At 34.9% G+C, this 16,060-nt stretch overlaps 1 protein-coding gene across 2 annotated transcripts in view; it reads left to right on the forward strand.

Moving 5' to 3' along the window:
- Positions 1 to 14,930, forward strand: part of SMC2 (structural maintenance of chromosomes 2) — a 51,047-nt gene extending 36,117 nt beyond the window's left edge. For both annotated transcript variants that reach the window (XM_061426380.1, XM_061426379.1), the window contains exons 20-25: positions 817 to 1,011; positions 2,882 to 3,082; positions 5,584 to 5,700; positions 8,659 to 8,819; positions 11,958 to 12,105; positions 12,986 to 14,930. In XM_061426380.1, the coding sequence (XP_061282364.1) occupies positions 817 to 1,011; positions 2,882 to 3,082; positions 5,584 to 5,700; positions 8,659 to 8,819; positions 11,958 to 12,105; positions 12,986 to 13,144 (981 nt within the window). In that variant the 3' untranslated portion in view covers positions 13,145 to 14,930. The remainder of the gene's footprint in view (positions 1 to 816; positions 1,012 to 2,881; positions 3,083 to 5,583; positions 5,701 to 8,658; positions 8,820 to 11,957; positions 12,106 to 12,985) is intronic.
- The last annotated feature ends 1,130 nt before the right edge of the window (positions 14,931 to 16,060 follow it).

The following is a 16,060-nucleotide window of genomic DNA, read 5'->3' on the forward strand; positions in this document are numbered from 1 at the left end:
TTCTACTCTTTGTTTTCCCCTACCTAAATCTGAGTTGAGCTAGGTTATTTTTTTCAGATGTTTATGTGAGTTTGTGACCATATCTTTACCAGAAAGACCTTCAAGATCTAGCAAAGAACTTTGAGGGGGAAGAGGTGAGAGTTGGTAGACTAAATCCCAGCTGTAATTTTCACTTGAGAGGGAAACCGATGGTAGTAAAAGAGTGAGAAGTTTTTCTTTGTGCCACAGATCTGTTTCTTCAAAAAGGTTTCTCTTCCTCTTCCATATCTCTGTTTTAACCCCTGTGCTAGAACCAAACACTCTGACCTTTTGTTGCACTGTCAGAGGCCTTATGGCTTACTTCTATAGAAGGGAAAGGAACCAATGCCAGCTTACCTTACTTCCACCCCCTTTCTTTGCCTTCATAATAAATGGCATTTGGGGTGTCTGTCATATTATTTTGTAACCACCACCAGAATCCCACTCTTTTGAGAGAGACCTTACAGGGCAAATCCCAGTAACCCCTCCTCCACCTGCTGCTGCTGCTGCTAAGTCGCTTCAGTCATGTCTGACTCTGCACCTAGGTGATCCCAATTATACTGTGTCACAGGGACTTTGTTGCTTCCAGCATGAACAATGCATCTCATCCCTTTTTTCCTAGTGGTAATACAAGTTTTATTTGTAAATGTGTTAGTCATGTTCATGGAGATATAAAGTGTAGAAGGTTAGATGACACATTGCCATCTTGTCTAGAAGTCTGTTGGATGATCTTTCAGTAAATGAAAAAATGTCTCCGTCTTACCTTGCTGTATGTTGTCTTGTAATTCTTCATTTCAGGAGTTAGTAAATAAAGCTCAAGAAGAGGTAAGCAAGCAAAAAGAAGTGATAACAGCCCAAGACAACATAATTAAAGCTAAATATGCAGAAATAGCACAACACAAGGAGCAAAACAATGAATCTCAGCTTAAAATTAAGGAACTGGACCATAACATCAGCAAACATAAGCGGGAAGCTGAAGATGCTGCTGCAAAGGCATGTTTGTATTGTTCATTTTTATTCTTAATCACATTTTTGCCTCTGGGTTTTTGAAATGTTCTGGTAAAATGCTCAGTGAAGAACTTACTGTAAATGGCAGAACTACTGTGTAACAATTTTGAGGCATACAACTATGACTGCTTCTCAGCAGTCACCAAATGGCAAAAATGTTTTATTTTTATATTTAATTTCAGGGGCTTTATTCTCATCTCCAATATGTTTGAGTGGTCTCCCATGGAAATGACTTTTTTTAATCCCCAGTTGTTCATAGAACTAATTACTAATGTATTAATAGTAGTAATATATATTCTTTACCTAATTGTAAATTGAATTTAGGGAACTCACAGAGAAATATACACAAGGAACTTCTGAAGTAAGGACTTAGTTGGTTTAGGATATCCTTATGAGGATGAGTATAGTCAGTGTTTGAAGTCTCATTTGAAATCTGACGTTTTGCCTAGTAGTGTCTTGGAAGTTATCCCACAGTTTTTTGGTCATTCTTAATTAAAATTTCTTTCATGTATCTCAGTAACCTAAGTACTTTAAAGAAAATACATAGTTCTGCAGGAATTCGTTGCTTAGTTAAGGAGGCTTCATTTATGTGGTTTTAATAATTCACTCATCTTGTTTTCTTACTGGTCTGTAACAGTTTGGAGCCTTTTAAATCTTCTTTAACATCATAAAAGTACAAGAGATTTAATTTCAAAAAGATGAGAACATACAAAACAGTCTTCCACCCTTTTCTGCAAGAGCCATGAGTGCCTGTTCAGGTTCATTACTTTGTTTAAAAAGCCTTTTTTTAATGACCACATGATAATATCCTAATATTTTATTAGTATTGATTTCCCATTTGCCTAGTAGCTTAGTATTAGTGAATTCACTGAACTATTACCAATGCTAATATTACTGTTAATAGGTTTTTTTTTAAACACAATTGAAAATACTAGTATTGGTGGTTGCTAGGGGATTCTATTTACAGTTAAGTGAAGAGGGTAGAAAGAGTGACTTGCAAGCAGAACTGCTAAAAAGTCAAGTATTCTTTAAAATACATAGTTTATCAAATATTTATTGTATACTTATACCAGGCACTAAAGATGCAAGAATGAGCAACATGCCACAGAATGTGTTCATGGAGCTCACAGATGGGCAGGAAAAAAAGATAGACTAGAAATGACCATATTACTTTGGAGTCTGGTGGTGTGATTGTACTCATGGAATTAATAAGGATGATTGACAAGGATTAGCTTTCAGCAGTCAATACCAATCTTAAACAGTTAGAGTAGAAGAAAGTCTTCCTTAAGCACTATAATTAAAAATCCTTAATGGTTATATTATATGAGTATTTGACTGTGCCTTGTCAAAGAGGGTAGCAAGGGGATGGAGTCAATATTTAAGGTAATGTTTTACTTAGATTATAATTTCAAGAATTATTAGGTACCAGTCACAATTAGGCTTTCATGATTTTACAGTATCTATGACTTAAATATTCATATAAGACTAAACTTTCACAAGTTGTTTTTTTGAAGTAATACATTGAATTTGGTAAAATCTGGAGCCTCATCTCATTATAATGGCAATGTTTACACACACACACACACACACTTCTTAACTATTTCTCTTGAGTTCACATTTATTTTGATGCTTAAGTAATATCTTTTTCTGTTTCTATTTTTTTTAGCCTATCCTCTAGATAAAAATATTCATACTTATAGGTTCACAATCAACAATGAGTCTCATTTTTTTTCAAATGAGTCATTGTGAGATTTTTCTCAAAAATGTTTGTAAAAATTAGTAAATATTTAAGAAACTAATTTTTAAATATAGGTTTGTGAGCAATGATGTCATTCTATTATCATCTTGTGGCTAGGTATCCAAAATGTTGAAAGACTATGACTGGATTACTGTAGAAAAACACCTCTTTGGGCAACCCAATAGCACCTATGATTTCAAAGCTAACAATCCAAAAGAAGCTGGTGAGAGACTTCAGAAGTTGCAAGAAATGAAGGAGAAACTAGGAAGAAATGTCAACATGAGAGCCATGAATGTACTGACTGAAGCTGAAGAGCGTGTAAGTCACTTTGCTATGACTATGGCCACTTTAAAACATGAGTAGCCTTGATGGTTTTTATGACCCCTGGTGTGTGTGTGCTCAGTCTGCGGCCCATGGACTGTAGCCCGCTAGGCTCCTCTGTCCTTGGGATTCTCCAGGCAAGAATACTGGAGTGGGTTGCCATTCCTGTCTCCAGCAGATATGACCCCTGAGACAATTATTAGAGTCAGCCTAATAATTTAGACTTAAATTTTAGATTTAAAATCTTTGTTTTATGCTTTCGAAACTTTGTTTTGTGTTTTCCTTTTCTTCTTTTTTAGTTATTTCTTTTCTTATTTCATTCTTTTTGTTTCATCAGTTACATGTTCTGTTGTGCTTAAATGACTTTTCCACTGGCCTTTCCTTTTGCTGTGAACGTCTTCAGCCCCTTTCTTATTTTTGGTTTAAATAAAAACACTTTCGATCTTGTTAACTCCTCACATTTTTATCATTTCTTTCACTTGTCTTTTTGAAAGGCTTTGAAGAAGACTACAGGATTTCCCCACTATCCAAAAAGTAGGGCATTCCTTTGAAACCCTTCCTATGCCGAAATGGTATAAAGCAAAGAAGCAATTACCATAGGGCCCATCTTGCTAACAGATGCACAGAGCAAACTGAGATAAAGCACAGATGCTCACAGACACAGTTCAGAGCTCTCGGAGGAGGCTTGCTGCTGAGATGCTCAGTGTTGTTCCCAGGAGGAGCCTGATGGTGCCACTCTCACTGCTTAGGGTGTGTGCTGCTTCTGTAAGAAACGGCTCACTGCAGAACACATGCTGAACATTATTTGTGCTTTTTACCTTTTCTTGCAAAAGTAGTGATATAAAATGAACTTTGGAAAAGTGAGGGAATACCTGTCTGTTCTAACCAGTGTCTTCCTTTGATTCCAGTGTATTGCAAGAACCATTACATAAGTAAACGACTAAAATTGTTATATACATTAACACTGTTTTACTAATCTGTAAATCCGGCAGCATCTTCTCTGTTTTAATGCTCTCAGTTACTTGATGGTGTTATCCATCTCCCTAACCTTTTACAGTCTGCATGTCACTAGAAAAACCCAAAGGGGAAAGCAGTTCTATTCTTTATGGCCCCACAGGAAATAGCAATCTGAGTAATTTTATATTTTGCCCTGTATCTTCTTTAATTCTGTAAAACTGAATTTGCATAACAGTTAATGAGAGTGCTGTAAAAGTGAGTACCTATGAGCTCCATCACTTTTAACAAATTTTTTGGTAATGGGTTTCTTAAAGCTCTTACTGACATTAGTATCTACAAAGAATCTATATTATGTTAGATACTAAACAGATTAATAATGCACATACTGTAATCTTTCTGTTAAATATTCCTGCTGGTTTTCGTTTCTCCATTAAATCTTTGCAATATATGGCACCTTCGTGGAAGGGAAATATTTTGTCTGAATTTGAGCTGCTTAACATCGTGAAATTTGTTTCCTTATACTTGTTTGCTTTTATTATATAATAATAACTTGAGCTAGTTTTTTGTTGTTTTTTTTTCTAATTTTACCAACTCCCATCTCCATATCAGAGAGGAAGGGCCTGTATTGTTGATCAGTGGTTCACCTTTTGTTTTTTTGTTATTGTATTTTGGGTCACCCCATGTAAGAAAATATATGGAATTATGCAAGGAACAGGATAAAAGTGTGGCCAAGCTCCTAAAACCTTTTCTCCGCAAAGGAGAGGGGCAGCAAGGAAACTAGCAAGACTGGCTGGAGTTTTTCAGGGAGAATATGAAGCCACCTTGAAATGCGAGGCTGTGAGGAGAAATAAGTTAAAAGGGTTTTTAGAAAGTTCTGCTGCTCCTCATGATTTGATTATCCCTCTGTAGTCTCCCTCAAATGTTTTTTTCAATAAATTTCTTCATTAACCAGAGAAGGCCACTCTGAGAATGAGATGTTGGAGTGGAAACTTGAAGCGCCAGTTAATGTCTGAAGTAGAGGAAGAACAGTGCAGGGGCCACAGGGCTATGGTGAGCTTATGTTCAGGAAACTGAAAATAAGACCATATGGCTGGAGCCTGGGGAGGAGTGTGTCACCAAAAGTTCAGAGATAAACAGGAGCCAAATTATGTAGGACTTTATACATCGTGGTGAAGAGTTAAAAAGATTAAAACCTTTATGTCACTGCTAAGACTAACCTTGCATGCAAGGCTACTTTTGAGTTTACATGACAAATACTCCTTTTTTTGCCTTGGCTACTGGGTAGATAAGGGACTATAAGTGGAGTTAAAATGTTTCAAGAGTTTGTGCTATAAATTCTCAGCTGTAGTAATTGAATTTTACATATAGATGTGTTTACTTTCCTCAGTGGCTTACGTTGTAACTCAATGTAGTGTATCTTTTTGGTAAGAAGGAGTTGTATGTATTGCATATAAAAATAGTAAAATCTCTTTATTCTTGACTGAATCCTAAAATACAAATTTTTTGGTTTTCTCAATTAAGTCTGCTTTTTATCTTACTAGTATAATGACTTGATGAAGAAGAAGAGAATTGTGGAAAACGACAAATCCAAAATCCTGGCAACTATAGAAGACCTTGACCAGAAGAAAAACCAAGCCATAAATATTGCTTGGCAAAAGGTATTTGAACCCCAAAATATTATCGTTTATTCTGTATGAGGCAAAGATGGAAGATGACATCATGTTAATAGCGTTGTACTCTAAGATAAATTTGAAGCAACAGCTTTGTGTTTGAATGAGGCACATGCTCATACCTTAAAACCTTGTAGACTTTTTAAAGCATTTTGTCCTTTTGGACTTAACTGCTGCTACTGCCATTATGGTCTCATCGTCTGCTTGTTTGGTTCTTATACTACATGAAGTTAACTTTGTAGATTTCTCTCCATCACTTGCTAATTCTGGGTTACCTTTAAAGGGGACAGTATTTGCCCTCTTTCTCATGAGATCATAGGTTCTAATATTGGACAGTATTCTAAGGTTTCTTCCAAATATCTGCCATACTCTTACTCATCCTCTGCTTAAAACTGGAAGCATTGTTTCACATTGCAAAAGTGCGAATTGTTGGAATGCTTCTCAAAGGACCCCTTCAGTTGTAACCTCTGTCAAATATTAGTGCTAAGAATATTTCTATAGCAAGATTGTATTCCACTTACAAGTTATTGTGTTTCAGAATTCATAAGTATTATACATTCTTAGGTTTTTTAGCACATCATTTTTATAATGTTAGATTTATAATTATAAAATTATTTTTATGTAAGTATAATAATTTATTAACAGACTATTTGCTCTTATTTTACATGAATTATCTTAAAATAATTCCATAATTTTGATGATTATTATCTCTATTTTATAAATGAAGAAACTAAAGCTTAGAAAGTTGAAATTAGCCTAAGATCATAATAGTCAAAAGGTAGGAAAACTGGAATTCTCTTTTCCTAAATTAGAACTTAAGTTAAAATTACCTTTTGTTGCTCTTTAGGAATTAGAACTGGTTAATTGGGAAGTCAGTATTTCCAGGATTCATATTCAACAAAATCCCAAATAACCATTTTGGTTTTGTTCTATGACAACTTCAGCAGATTTCAAGGTTCCTTACTGTTATTTCTACTTCTTTGGCTGCATAGATTTGTCTCCGTTAGCATAATCCTTAGCTTCTTCTGTAAAGTTTTCCTACCATAACAAAAGACTGCTAGTCAAAAGCTTTCATAGATACTGTGTTGTTTGGCACTTTAGTAAGCCTGGGCCTCTAGGATTTAACTGGGCACTTTACCACTTTTTCTCTTTTTAATTTTGCAGGAACTTTATTTTTGATAATGGCAGAATCTTTTTCATTTGGATTATTTTTCCTGCTCTACAACTTATTTTCAGTGTTCCATCTCCCTGTAGTATTTCTGTCATTTAAAAAATGCTTGTACAACATTTGGATTTAACACTAGATCTGAGATTCTGTCTCTTGGTTTCGCCATGATTCCTGGATTTAATTCGAGTACAAATTTATATTTTAAACTGATTTTTCTTCAGTCTCCAAAGTTCTCCCGAACCAAGTAAATTTACTGAGTGCTTATTATATATGTCAGACACTATTCTTATATTAATTTTCCTATTTAATTCTCAACAGTAACCTAATGAGATAGGTATTATTATCAGCATTCCATACTTCCTTATGGCTTTAAGTGTACTTCCTTCACAACACCAGAGTATTTTATAAACTGGTTTTATTTTTGTTTCCTTCTTTACCTGATTGGATTTTCAATATTCAACTTATTTCCTGTCTATGATAGGGCTGTATTCTTCTCTACCTGTTACCCGATAAGATTCTTTTTTCCCTTTTGAATAATCCACATGGGATCCCATGGTCATCTTTTGGATTTATTAGCATTCCACTGTCTTAATTTGAGCTGTCTTTCTCCTGTCTGGTCAAAAAATTTCAGGTGTTTATAGACACTATGTTATCTTCCATCTTTCCCCCATAAAAAGTGGACCTCTCCCCATTGTAATGAACCTTGTGTAGCTCTGGAAGTCTATCCTAGATAAAACTAGAATCTACTTTCTCTGTGTAGGCTATTAGCATGTATGCAGTTGTTCTTAAAATATGTGTTCCTTAGCAAATTTTTATTTAGGAGACTGTTTAAGTCTAGGAGATTTCCTTATTACTACGGATATTCATAAAATATATACTTGCATTTGAATTTTATACTTGAATAGAGAACTTGGCTGTCATATATCTTTGTTGGGGGGGGTGTGCATGCATGTATACACTCAATTTTGTCTGGTGAACCTCTAAGATTATTAGTCATGTCTGAAGACAGATGGCTGAATTCTCAAATGTGTATGCACAGAAATTACTCAGTTACAGCCTAGAATATTGGTCCTAAATCTCTGTGTAATCTCCTGCTGCAACTTTATGGGGATAGGCCAAATAGCTTCTTCAGCTTTTTTCTTTTGGGGCTCAGTCCTGTTCCTGTCCCTTGAAGATCTGTGAAAAGTATAGAAAAGAACCATTGAACACCTTTAACAGATCTGTTTTGATATCATGCCTCTTTTTCTCCTAGACTTCACTCTGATCTTAAGCTTTTTAAAGTTAGCTAATAATGACAGGCTTGTCTTACCATATCAGTCAACAGAAAACAAATTATACCAGAAAAAGTTTTTGTTTTTCTCCACCAGCTGAAAATTCAATCTCCTATATTATCCAATTGTGTGTCTCTGAGGATTCCTGCAACCATGGCCGCCTGTTGTATCAAACGTCATCTTAGTGTTAGAGGTACAGCCTGTAGTTTCCCCTCAAAGTTTGAGCAAGCTCAGTAAATGATTTCTGTGAAGAGACACATAAATTTATCACAGCCTTATACTCTTGTCGCAACCACTGGGCTCTAATGTTGCGATGTTGTATTGCTAGCAGCTATAGACAATACATGAATGAATGGGCATGACCAGATTTGTCATATGGACCATAATTTGCCAACCTCAAAACAAGGGTAACAGATAACAAAATTTCACCTGGTTGTTTACAAATACACATGTCATTTGATTTTTCTTGGAAAACCTTTTATGATATAAATCATTTTTTTCATCCAGGTGAACAAGGACTTTGGATCTATTTTTTCTACTCTTTTGCCTGGTGCTAATGCTATGCTTGCACCACCAGAAGGGCAGACTGTGTTGGATGGTCTGGAGTTTAAGGTTGCCTTAGGAAATACTTGGAAAGAAAACCTAACTGAACTTAGTGGTGGTCAGAGGTGAGTGAGTGTTCCCTTTGAAATAATTCCTCTTATTTTATTATAATCCATCAACTCTCTGCCTCCCAATTTTATTTCAGATTTGCTTTTCTATATTTGCATGTGAAATTTAAGGAGCCTAATCTGTGAGACTATGAATTCTGATTAGAACACTTGACTAAAATGATAGGCAACAAAGTAGAAATAAGGATTAGCATCTAGGAAACTAGACCAAATACATGAGAAACAATTATTTTCAGATACTGGAAAATGAATGATCCAGGAGTATGATCCTGAGAGGAAAGAAACAAAATGCTGAGTCCAGTGTTTACCCTAGCTTTCTCCCTAGGAGTAATTCTTGACTGCAGATGCAGGGAGGGAAACCCACACAAAGACCATTAGTCTTACTAAATGAAGGAAACATTAGAATTTGGGGAAGTCCCAGGGAAATACATGATGGCATTACGTTTGCACTGTCCGTAAAGTGAAGGCTATTCTAGACACACCTTAGCAAAGGTTAATTGCAGGCCCAACACTATTTAAAGACAGACCACAAAGTTGAGACTGTAAACAACATAATCACAGTGTTCAGCATCTAATAAACACTACTAGGCAGAAATCAAGAAAATGTGATTTATAACTTAGAGGAGAAACAGCCCCAGAAGTGACAGATGATAAAACTAGCAGACAGGAAGTTAAAGAGAGTTACATTAAGTATTTCTAAAGATTACAAGGTGAGAGAAATGGAAACTATTAAAGAAGATGCCAGTGAAACTTCTAGAGATTTTTTAAAAAACAAACCTGAAAGGAAAAGTTCTCTGCCTGAGATTGATAACAAATTCAGCCTTAAAAGGAACATGAGTGAATTTGAAAACATAGCAATAAACTATTAAAGTTAAACTTAGAAAGAGCTTCAGTGACCTGTGGGGCGATATTGAGTACTCGGACATACATATTATTGGAATTTCAAAGAGAGGAAGAGGTAAAACAAGATACTTGAAGAAATAACAGCCCAGATTTTCCAGATTTGATGAGTTCTGTAAATCCACATACTTGATTTCTGTGAACCCCAGGTAGTATAAGGGATGGCCAGATGTTAAAGAATCTGCCTGTAATGCAGGAGAGCTGGGTTGATCACTGGGTCAGGAAAATCCCTTGGAAAAGGAATGGCTACCCACTGCAGTATTCTTGCTTGGAGAATTCCATGGACAGAGGAGCCTGGCGGGTTGCAGTCCATGGGGGTGGCAAAGAATCAGATACCACTGAGCAACTAACACTTAACACTTTGCTTTCACACGTAGGATAAATGTATGTACTCGCTTCCTACACATACAATAACACAGCAAAGCATGTTATACATAGTTGCTGAAAACCAGCATTAGGAGAAAAAAAAATCCTAAAAGCAGCCAGAGGTAAAAAGGCACATTAAATGCCAAGAAACAAAGATAAGAATGACTTTAGACTTCTTGTCAAAAACTATGCAAGCCAGAAGTCTGGAACAATATCTATAAAGTGCTAAAAGAAAAACGTGATAACCTAGAATTCTGTATGTAGAAACATTTTCATATTGAAGGCAGTATATGTTTTCAGAAAAACAAAAGGTGGAAGCATTTAATTCCAGTAGAGCTCTATAAATTAAAGGAAGTTCTCTGGTGAAAGAAAAATAGTACCAAATGGAAACTTGGGTCTACATGACAATTAAGAGTACTGGAAATAATATGTTCTGGACTTCAGGAAAGTTTCTCCAGCCTTACACAGTGATTCAGACAGCATACTGAGAGAAACTTTAAAAGGTCATTTGGCCTCACTCCTTACCTGCAGAGAGCCAAATGATTAAAAGCCCCTGAGAGAAAATTATGAATATTCATATAATTGAAGATGTGTATTAATTTTGTATTTTCCCCCTGCAGGATTTACAGTCCATACTACTTGATTGTTTTCATGTGCTCTTTGCTGTCATGGAACTCTCCTCCTTTGGATGTAGAAAATACTAAGATCTGTTCATTTTTATTATGAGATCTTTTGTCATTTTTGTGAATAGAATAGCAGTCCACTCTATTTTTCACTATTGATAAAATTCCTAAATGTTCTAAGAGTCAAAAAAGACAGCTTCTGTTTCCTGGTCAATCATAATTGAATTCCACAGTATAGATCCCAACATCTTTAATTGTTTTTGCTAAAGTCCTCGAAAAACTTTTTGAGGAAAATAGAGAATATTTGCTTATTTTCTTACTGGAACCTAAAAATTATTTCCATAATTAAGACAATATAAACTTATTTTCAGATATACCACAGTCTAGCATAGTAGTTTAACTCTTGGTGAGCCCTTTTTTTTTCTTCCTAAATGAATAAGTTGAAAGCTCAGTGCCTTAAATATTCGGCACAGAGAAAGCCATTGAAAAGTAGTTTTAGGTCGCTTTAATGACCGTAGCTACCCTGTTCAGCTTGCTTTTTATTGTACTGTTTCATTCCTTTCCTTTGCTAGAAAATTTTGTTTCACCTTCCTAGACCCCTCTTCTTCTACACAAATTTTTTCCCCACTTACATGTTTCTTAATAAATACCCTATTGGAATACAGTAAGCATTAGACTGTTTACTCTAGTGCTGCATGCTAGAAGATATTTGAAGTTATAGAGTTAAGTGTGTTATAGCTGTTACTGTAATTTTAATTCTATTTTTAAATAATTATAAATGTCTTACAGTAAATAAAGATTTTTTAATGAAATGTTTAAGAAAAAAATATTATGAGAAGTATTATATTTCTTCATACCAGATTAGAACAAAATCCGTTACAATTAAAAGGGATATAAAAGAACTGAAAAAGAGTTTTGGGGAAGGAAAGGAAAAACTATTAACACTAATATGATGTCTCTTAAGATTAGATGCTAAATTTAACATTCTAGTTATCTGACAAGAAAGAAGAACATATAACTTCTATTCAAAATAACACTCATTGAAGTGAGGGAAGAATGGAAAGCTAAACTACTTTAATACAGCAAAAGTTTTCAAGTTTGAAACTTAAGATTCTTTTTTCTATAACTATCTTCCAGCTAAATCAGCACTCTTCATAAAAATAGGGTAGCAGATTTGCTTCAGCGCTTTGGCAAAAAGTGGTAAAATCAAGTTTTGATGGTATTTCTTTTGGCCTTCTTTTTTCAGGTCTTTAGTGGCTCTGTCATTAATCCTGTCCATGCTCCTTTTCAAACCTGCCCCAATCTACATCCTGGATGAGGTCGATGCAGCCCTGGATCTTTCTCATACTCAGAATATTGGACATATGCTACGTACTCATTTCACACATTCTCAGGTAAGAACCAAAAAGAGCCTCAGAATAGTTCTAGGATTTGTTTTTCTAAAACTATTCTTTAGTAATGGTCAGTATATATAAGGAATTTAGGATTGAAGAATACCAAGGTGTTGTATATCTCTTTAAATATATAATTCTATTCATATGGTTCCAGAAGGAAAGAGGCTTTCATCTCTTATTAAAGAAAGAGCCTGGAATTACAATAGCAGGTTATAGCATGAAGAGGAATCTATTTTTTTTTTTGTCACTTGAAATTATTTAGGTTAATTATTTTCTCTAGCTAGCTGAGAGAAGATGCACAATCAAAACAAGACTGTTTCAAAGATGTACCTGGAAAATATATCAGAAATGTGTCATGTGTTGCTTTGATGGATACTCTTCATTCCTCCTAAAATGCAGAGAAAAACCCTTGAAGCTAAAAACAGTTTTTTATTGAACTGTTGCTGTAGTAACTAGGGCTACCATATAGATAAAGCATTGAACAGCTCTGGGGGGCTTCTGTTACAGTCATCATAGATTGTGTATTTATTATGGCAGGTTTTTAGCAGATAACAGTGGCATTTAGAGCTAGCCAGTTGATAGCCGATAAGACAGTTGATACTAACTGGAGAAGATAGCAACAAGCAGTCAACCAGCAGGAAATAGTAACTTGGGTAATGAAGCACTCACAGTAAAATTAAGCGACTCCTAAAACTGCATATGGAAAGAATTCATTTAGGTGCCTAATAATAACTATTTATTATGTGCATTTGCTTGGAGCCCAGCATTTAAAGAGATAGCAAAATCAAATTTTTTCCAAATGATTCTTAACCGCAGTACAAAAACAGCGAACGAACTTCAAGGATGCTACAAATTTTTCTGTTTTCCTTTTTCCCTTAAGTTCATTGTGGTATCCCTAAAAGAAGGTATGTTCAACAACGCAAACGTCCTTTTCAAAACCAAGTTTGTGGATGGTGTTTCTACAGTAGCCAGATTTACTCAGTGTCAAAACGGAAAAGTTCCAAAGGAAAACGAATCCAAGTCAAAAAGACCCAAATGATCACACATGAAGTTAAAAGTAAAGATTCACTCCTTCACCTTGACCTGTTTTTTAAATATACACTTTATAAGAACTTGGGATTCATGTTGTTTGTATAAAAATGTAATATTGTTACCTAACCCATTTTCTCTTCCTTATATAATCACTTATAACTGAGCATAAATTCCTCTTTTCTGAATCAGTGTTAACTATGGTCCAATTACTGTAATTGTGATTTCATGTATGTCACCAAGTGTTTTTTCTTACACAAGTCTTTTCTATATTAGGGAGCCTGAGATACATAGTTGGTGGTAAATTTTGTATGTAAGAGCAAAATTACCAAGAAGCAGATGAAATTAAATTACAGAATAAATATAGCTGATAATCAGCTTTTAATAGCTAATTCCTAAGGTAATATTAGTGTTTTCTGTTGCTAATAATGTCGTTCAGGTAAGGAAGAATCAAGTAGCAAGTAGCTGGACCAACAGAGGGAACACAAAGAAAGCTGTTAGCATGCCCTGAGCTATTTGTGTTCAGTTCCTTGAGGACAGTGCCAGGTCTCTGATTTAGACTCAAATAGAAAGCAGATCTTAAGAAGATTCCTGTTGTTTTAATGATGTTTGAATACCATATTATGCTTAGTAATTGGTCTGTGCAGTCTTCTTTTTTTTTTTTTGATCTTTATGAGTATTTTAATAAGAGCTTAGGACAAAGGTATCCTCTGCGTGCTGCTCTCTGCTGCAGGTTTATCTGAAGTCTCCTAATATGGTCAGAGATTTTGTTAGCCTTTTCATAATTCAATCAATAACAGTCTGTTGGTGAGTGAGAATATAGGAGCCAGCAGACTAAACCAAATTAATCTTTTTCTTTTAGTCATATACATATGTAAATAGATTGATCTGTTTTACCAAAAGGACTTAAAATTTCATGACTATTTCTTAGTGTCCTGTTTTCCAATTCAAAACCATGAATTTCCTTTTAAGATTTCAAAAGATGGCGCTAACAAACATCATAAGAATACTATTGATAAGATTCTTCATATCTCTTAGTTTATCTCTAGAACTATGTATTCCAAACTCCAAATCTTGAAAGTTCTGACGTGATTTAACCTGACCTCAGGTATGTTATTTTGGCCCCACATTTCTTCTTACTACTTGAGTTTTTGTTCCTTTTTGGTATCCTTTTCCTAGTATATGCTCATACTTCCTGGCCTTGGGTTTAATATTTCTCATCCTTCATCCTCATACATAGCTGAGGATGTCAGGTAACACCCAGGTAACTGATACTGTGGGGCACATTGGAAAGATTGAATATGGAATTAGTTCTGTCCTCTGTTGGAGGAGGAGACAAAGCTATAAATGCTGAGTTACAGGAAGGTCCAGTATTGTATACAGTAGACGTAAGTATGGTGGTGGTGATGGTTTAGTCACTAAGTTGTGTCCAACTGTTGTGACCCCACAAACTGTAGCCCGTCAATTTCATGAGATTTCTTTCCAAATGTATGGCAAATTGTTTGCCAGAAAGAATTAATTCACACTGTTAATATAGTATACCTGTTGACTTCAACCTGGTCGGCAGTGGCTATTAATTATAATGATTCTAATTTACTAGTTACAAAATGGTGTTTAATTTCTATATTAATTATAATTTTGTAAGTAATTAGTAGGATTGACTATTCTACCATATGTGCTAATTTTCTTTCCTCTGCCAACAAATTTTCTATTTGTTTGCTTTTCCAGTTTTTATCTATGTGTATAATCTTGCTTTGTGATGGAAATCCTCTAATATATTAAACTTTTGTGAGTAATGTTGTCATTATTCTTTAATTAGAGGGAACACATTAAGGGGAATGGGAACATTTGTTTCACAGTAATATAAGTAACTAGTATTTGAGCTTTTTCTATACATCAGACACTATTCATTCATGTTTTCACACTTAATTCTCATGATAGTCCAGTGAGGGAAATACTGTTATCATTAGCAGTATATAGAGGAAACTCAATTGAGCCGTGAGGTTAAGAAACTTGCCCACTGTGTTAATACAGTTAGTGACTAGCAGAGCCAAAATACAGATCTTACTGTTAGTCTCTATTTATACACTACCTCTCTGATAGCTTGAATATCTGCATTTGTTATACATAGTAAATTTACGAGATGTCTGGATGACTAATATATACCATGTGAAACTTAGGGGAAAACCTCAAACATTTGAAGAAAGGATTCCTTGCATTTTTGTTATTGGAGTTTCAGGTATGCTAACAGCAAATTTCAAAGCAACGATGATAGAATCCCTCTTCTACAATATATGGTGGAGTAATTTAACCGGCCAGCCCTCCCACAGTCATGTCATTTGCAAATTAAGGAAGTTGCCTCTTTTTTAATCTGTTACCTGTTTTATTCTCCTGCCTTATTTCACTGGCTTGAACTTTCAGCTCCATGTTGCGTGTAAGAGTGATGCGAGCTGGCATATTTGCCTTTTTCTCAGAATTAGGAAATAGAGGGTAAAAAAATCAATAATTTATAAGAGAAAAATAAGAGAAAAATTGATGAAATCAACATTTGTTTCTCAAAAGAGCAACAGAATCAGTAGATCTCTAATTAGAGCAACCAAATAAACCAGAGAAACTACCAATCACTAATACCAGGAATGAAAGAAGAGTTGCCACTATGGATCTTAAATAAGGGTACAAATTATGAACATTTTTATGTCAGTAAATTTGACAACTTAGGACAAAATGGGAAAATTAGGAAAATAAAAATCACTGGAACTGCCACAAGAAGAGACAAAATCTGAAGAGCCTCAAATACTATGAGTACAGTTGAAGTTATTGTCTTCCCACAAAGAAAACTCTAGTCCCATATAGTTTTTCTTACAAATGTTTCCATTCAAGGAAGAAATAACACCAGTCATCATTACACAAAATTTTTCAGAAAATG

The sequence above is a fragment of the Bos javanicus genome, chromosome 8, assembly GCF_032452875.1.
Source record: "Bos javanicus breed banteng chromosome 8, ARS-OSU_banteng_1.0, whole genome shotgun sequence".
NCBI classification, from domain to species: Eukaryota; Metazoa; Chordata; class Mammalia; order Artiodactyla; family Bovidae; genus Bos; species Bos javanicus.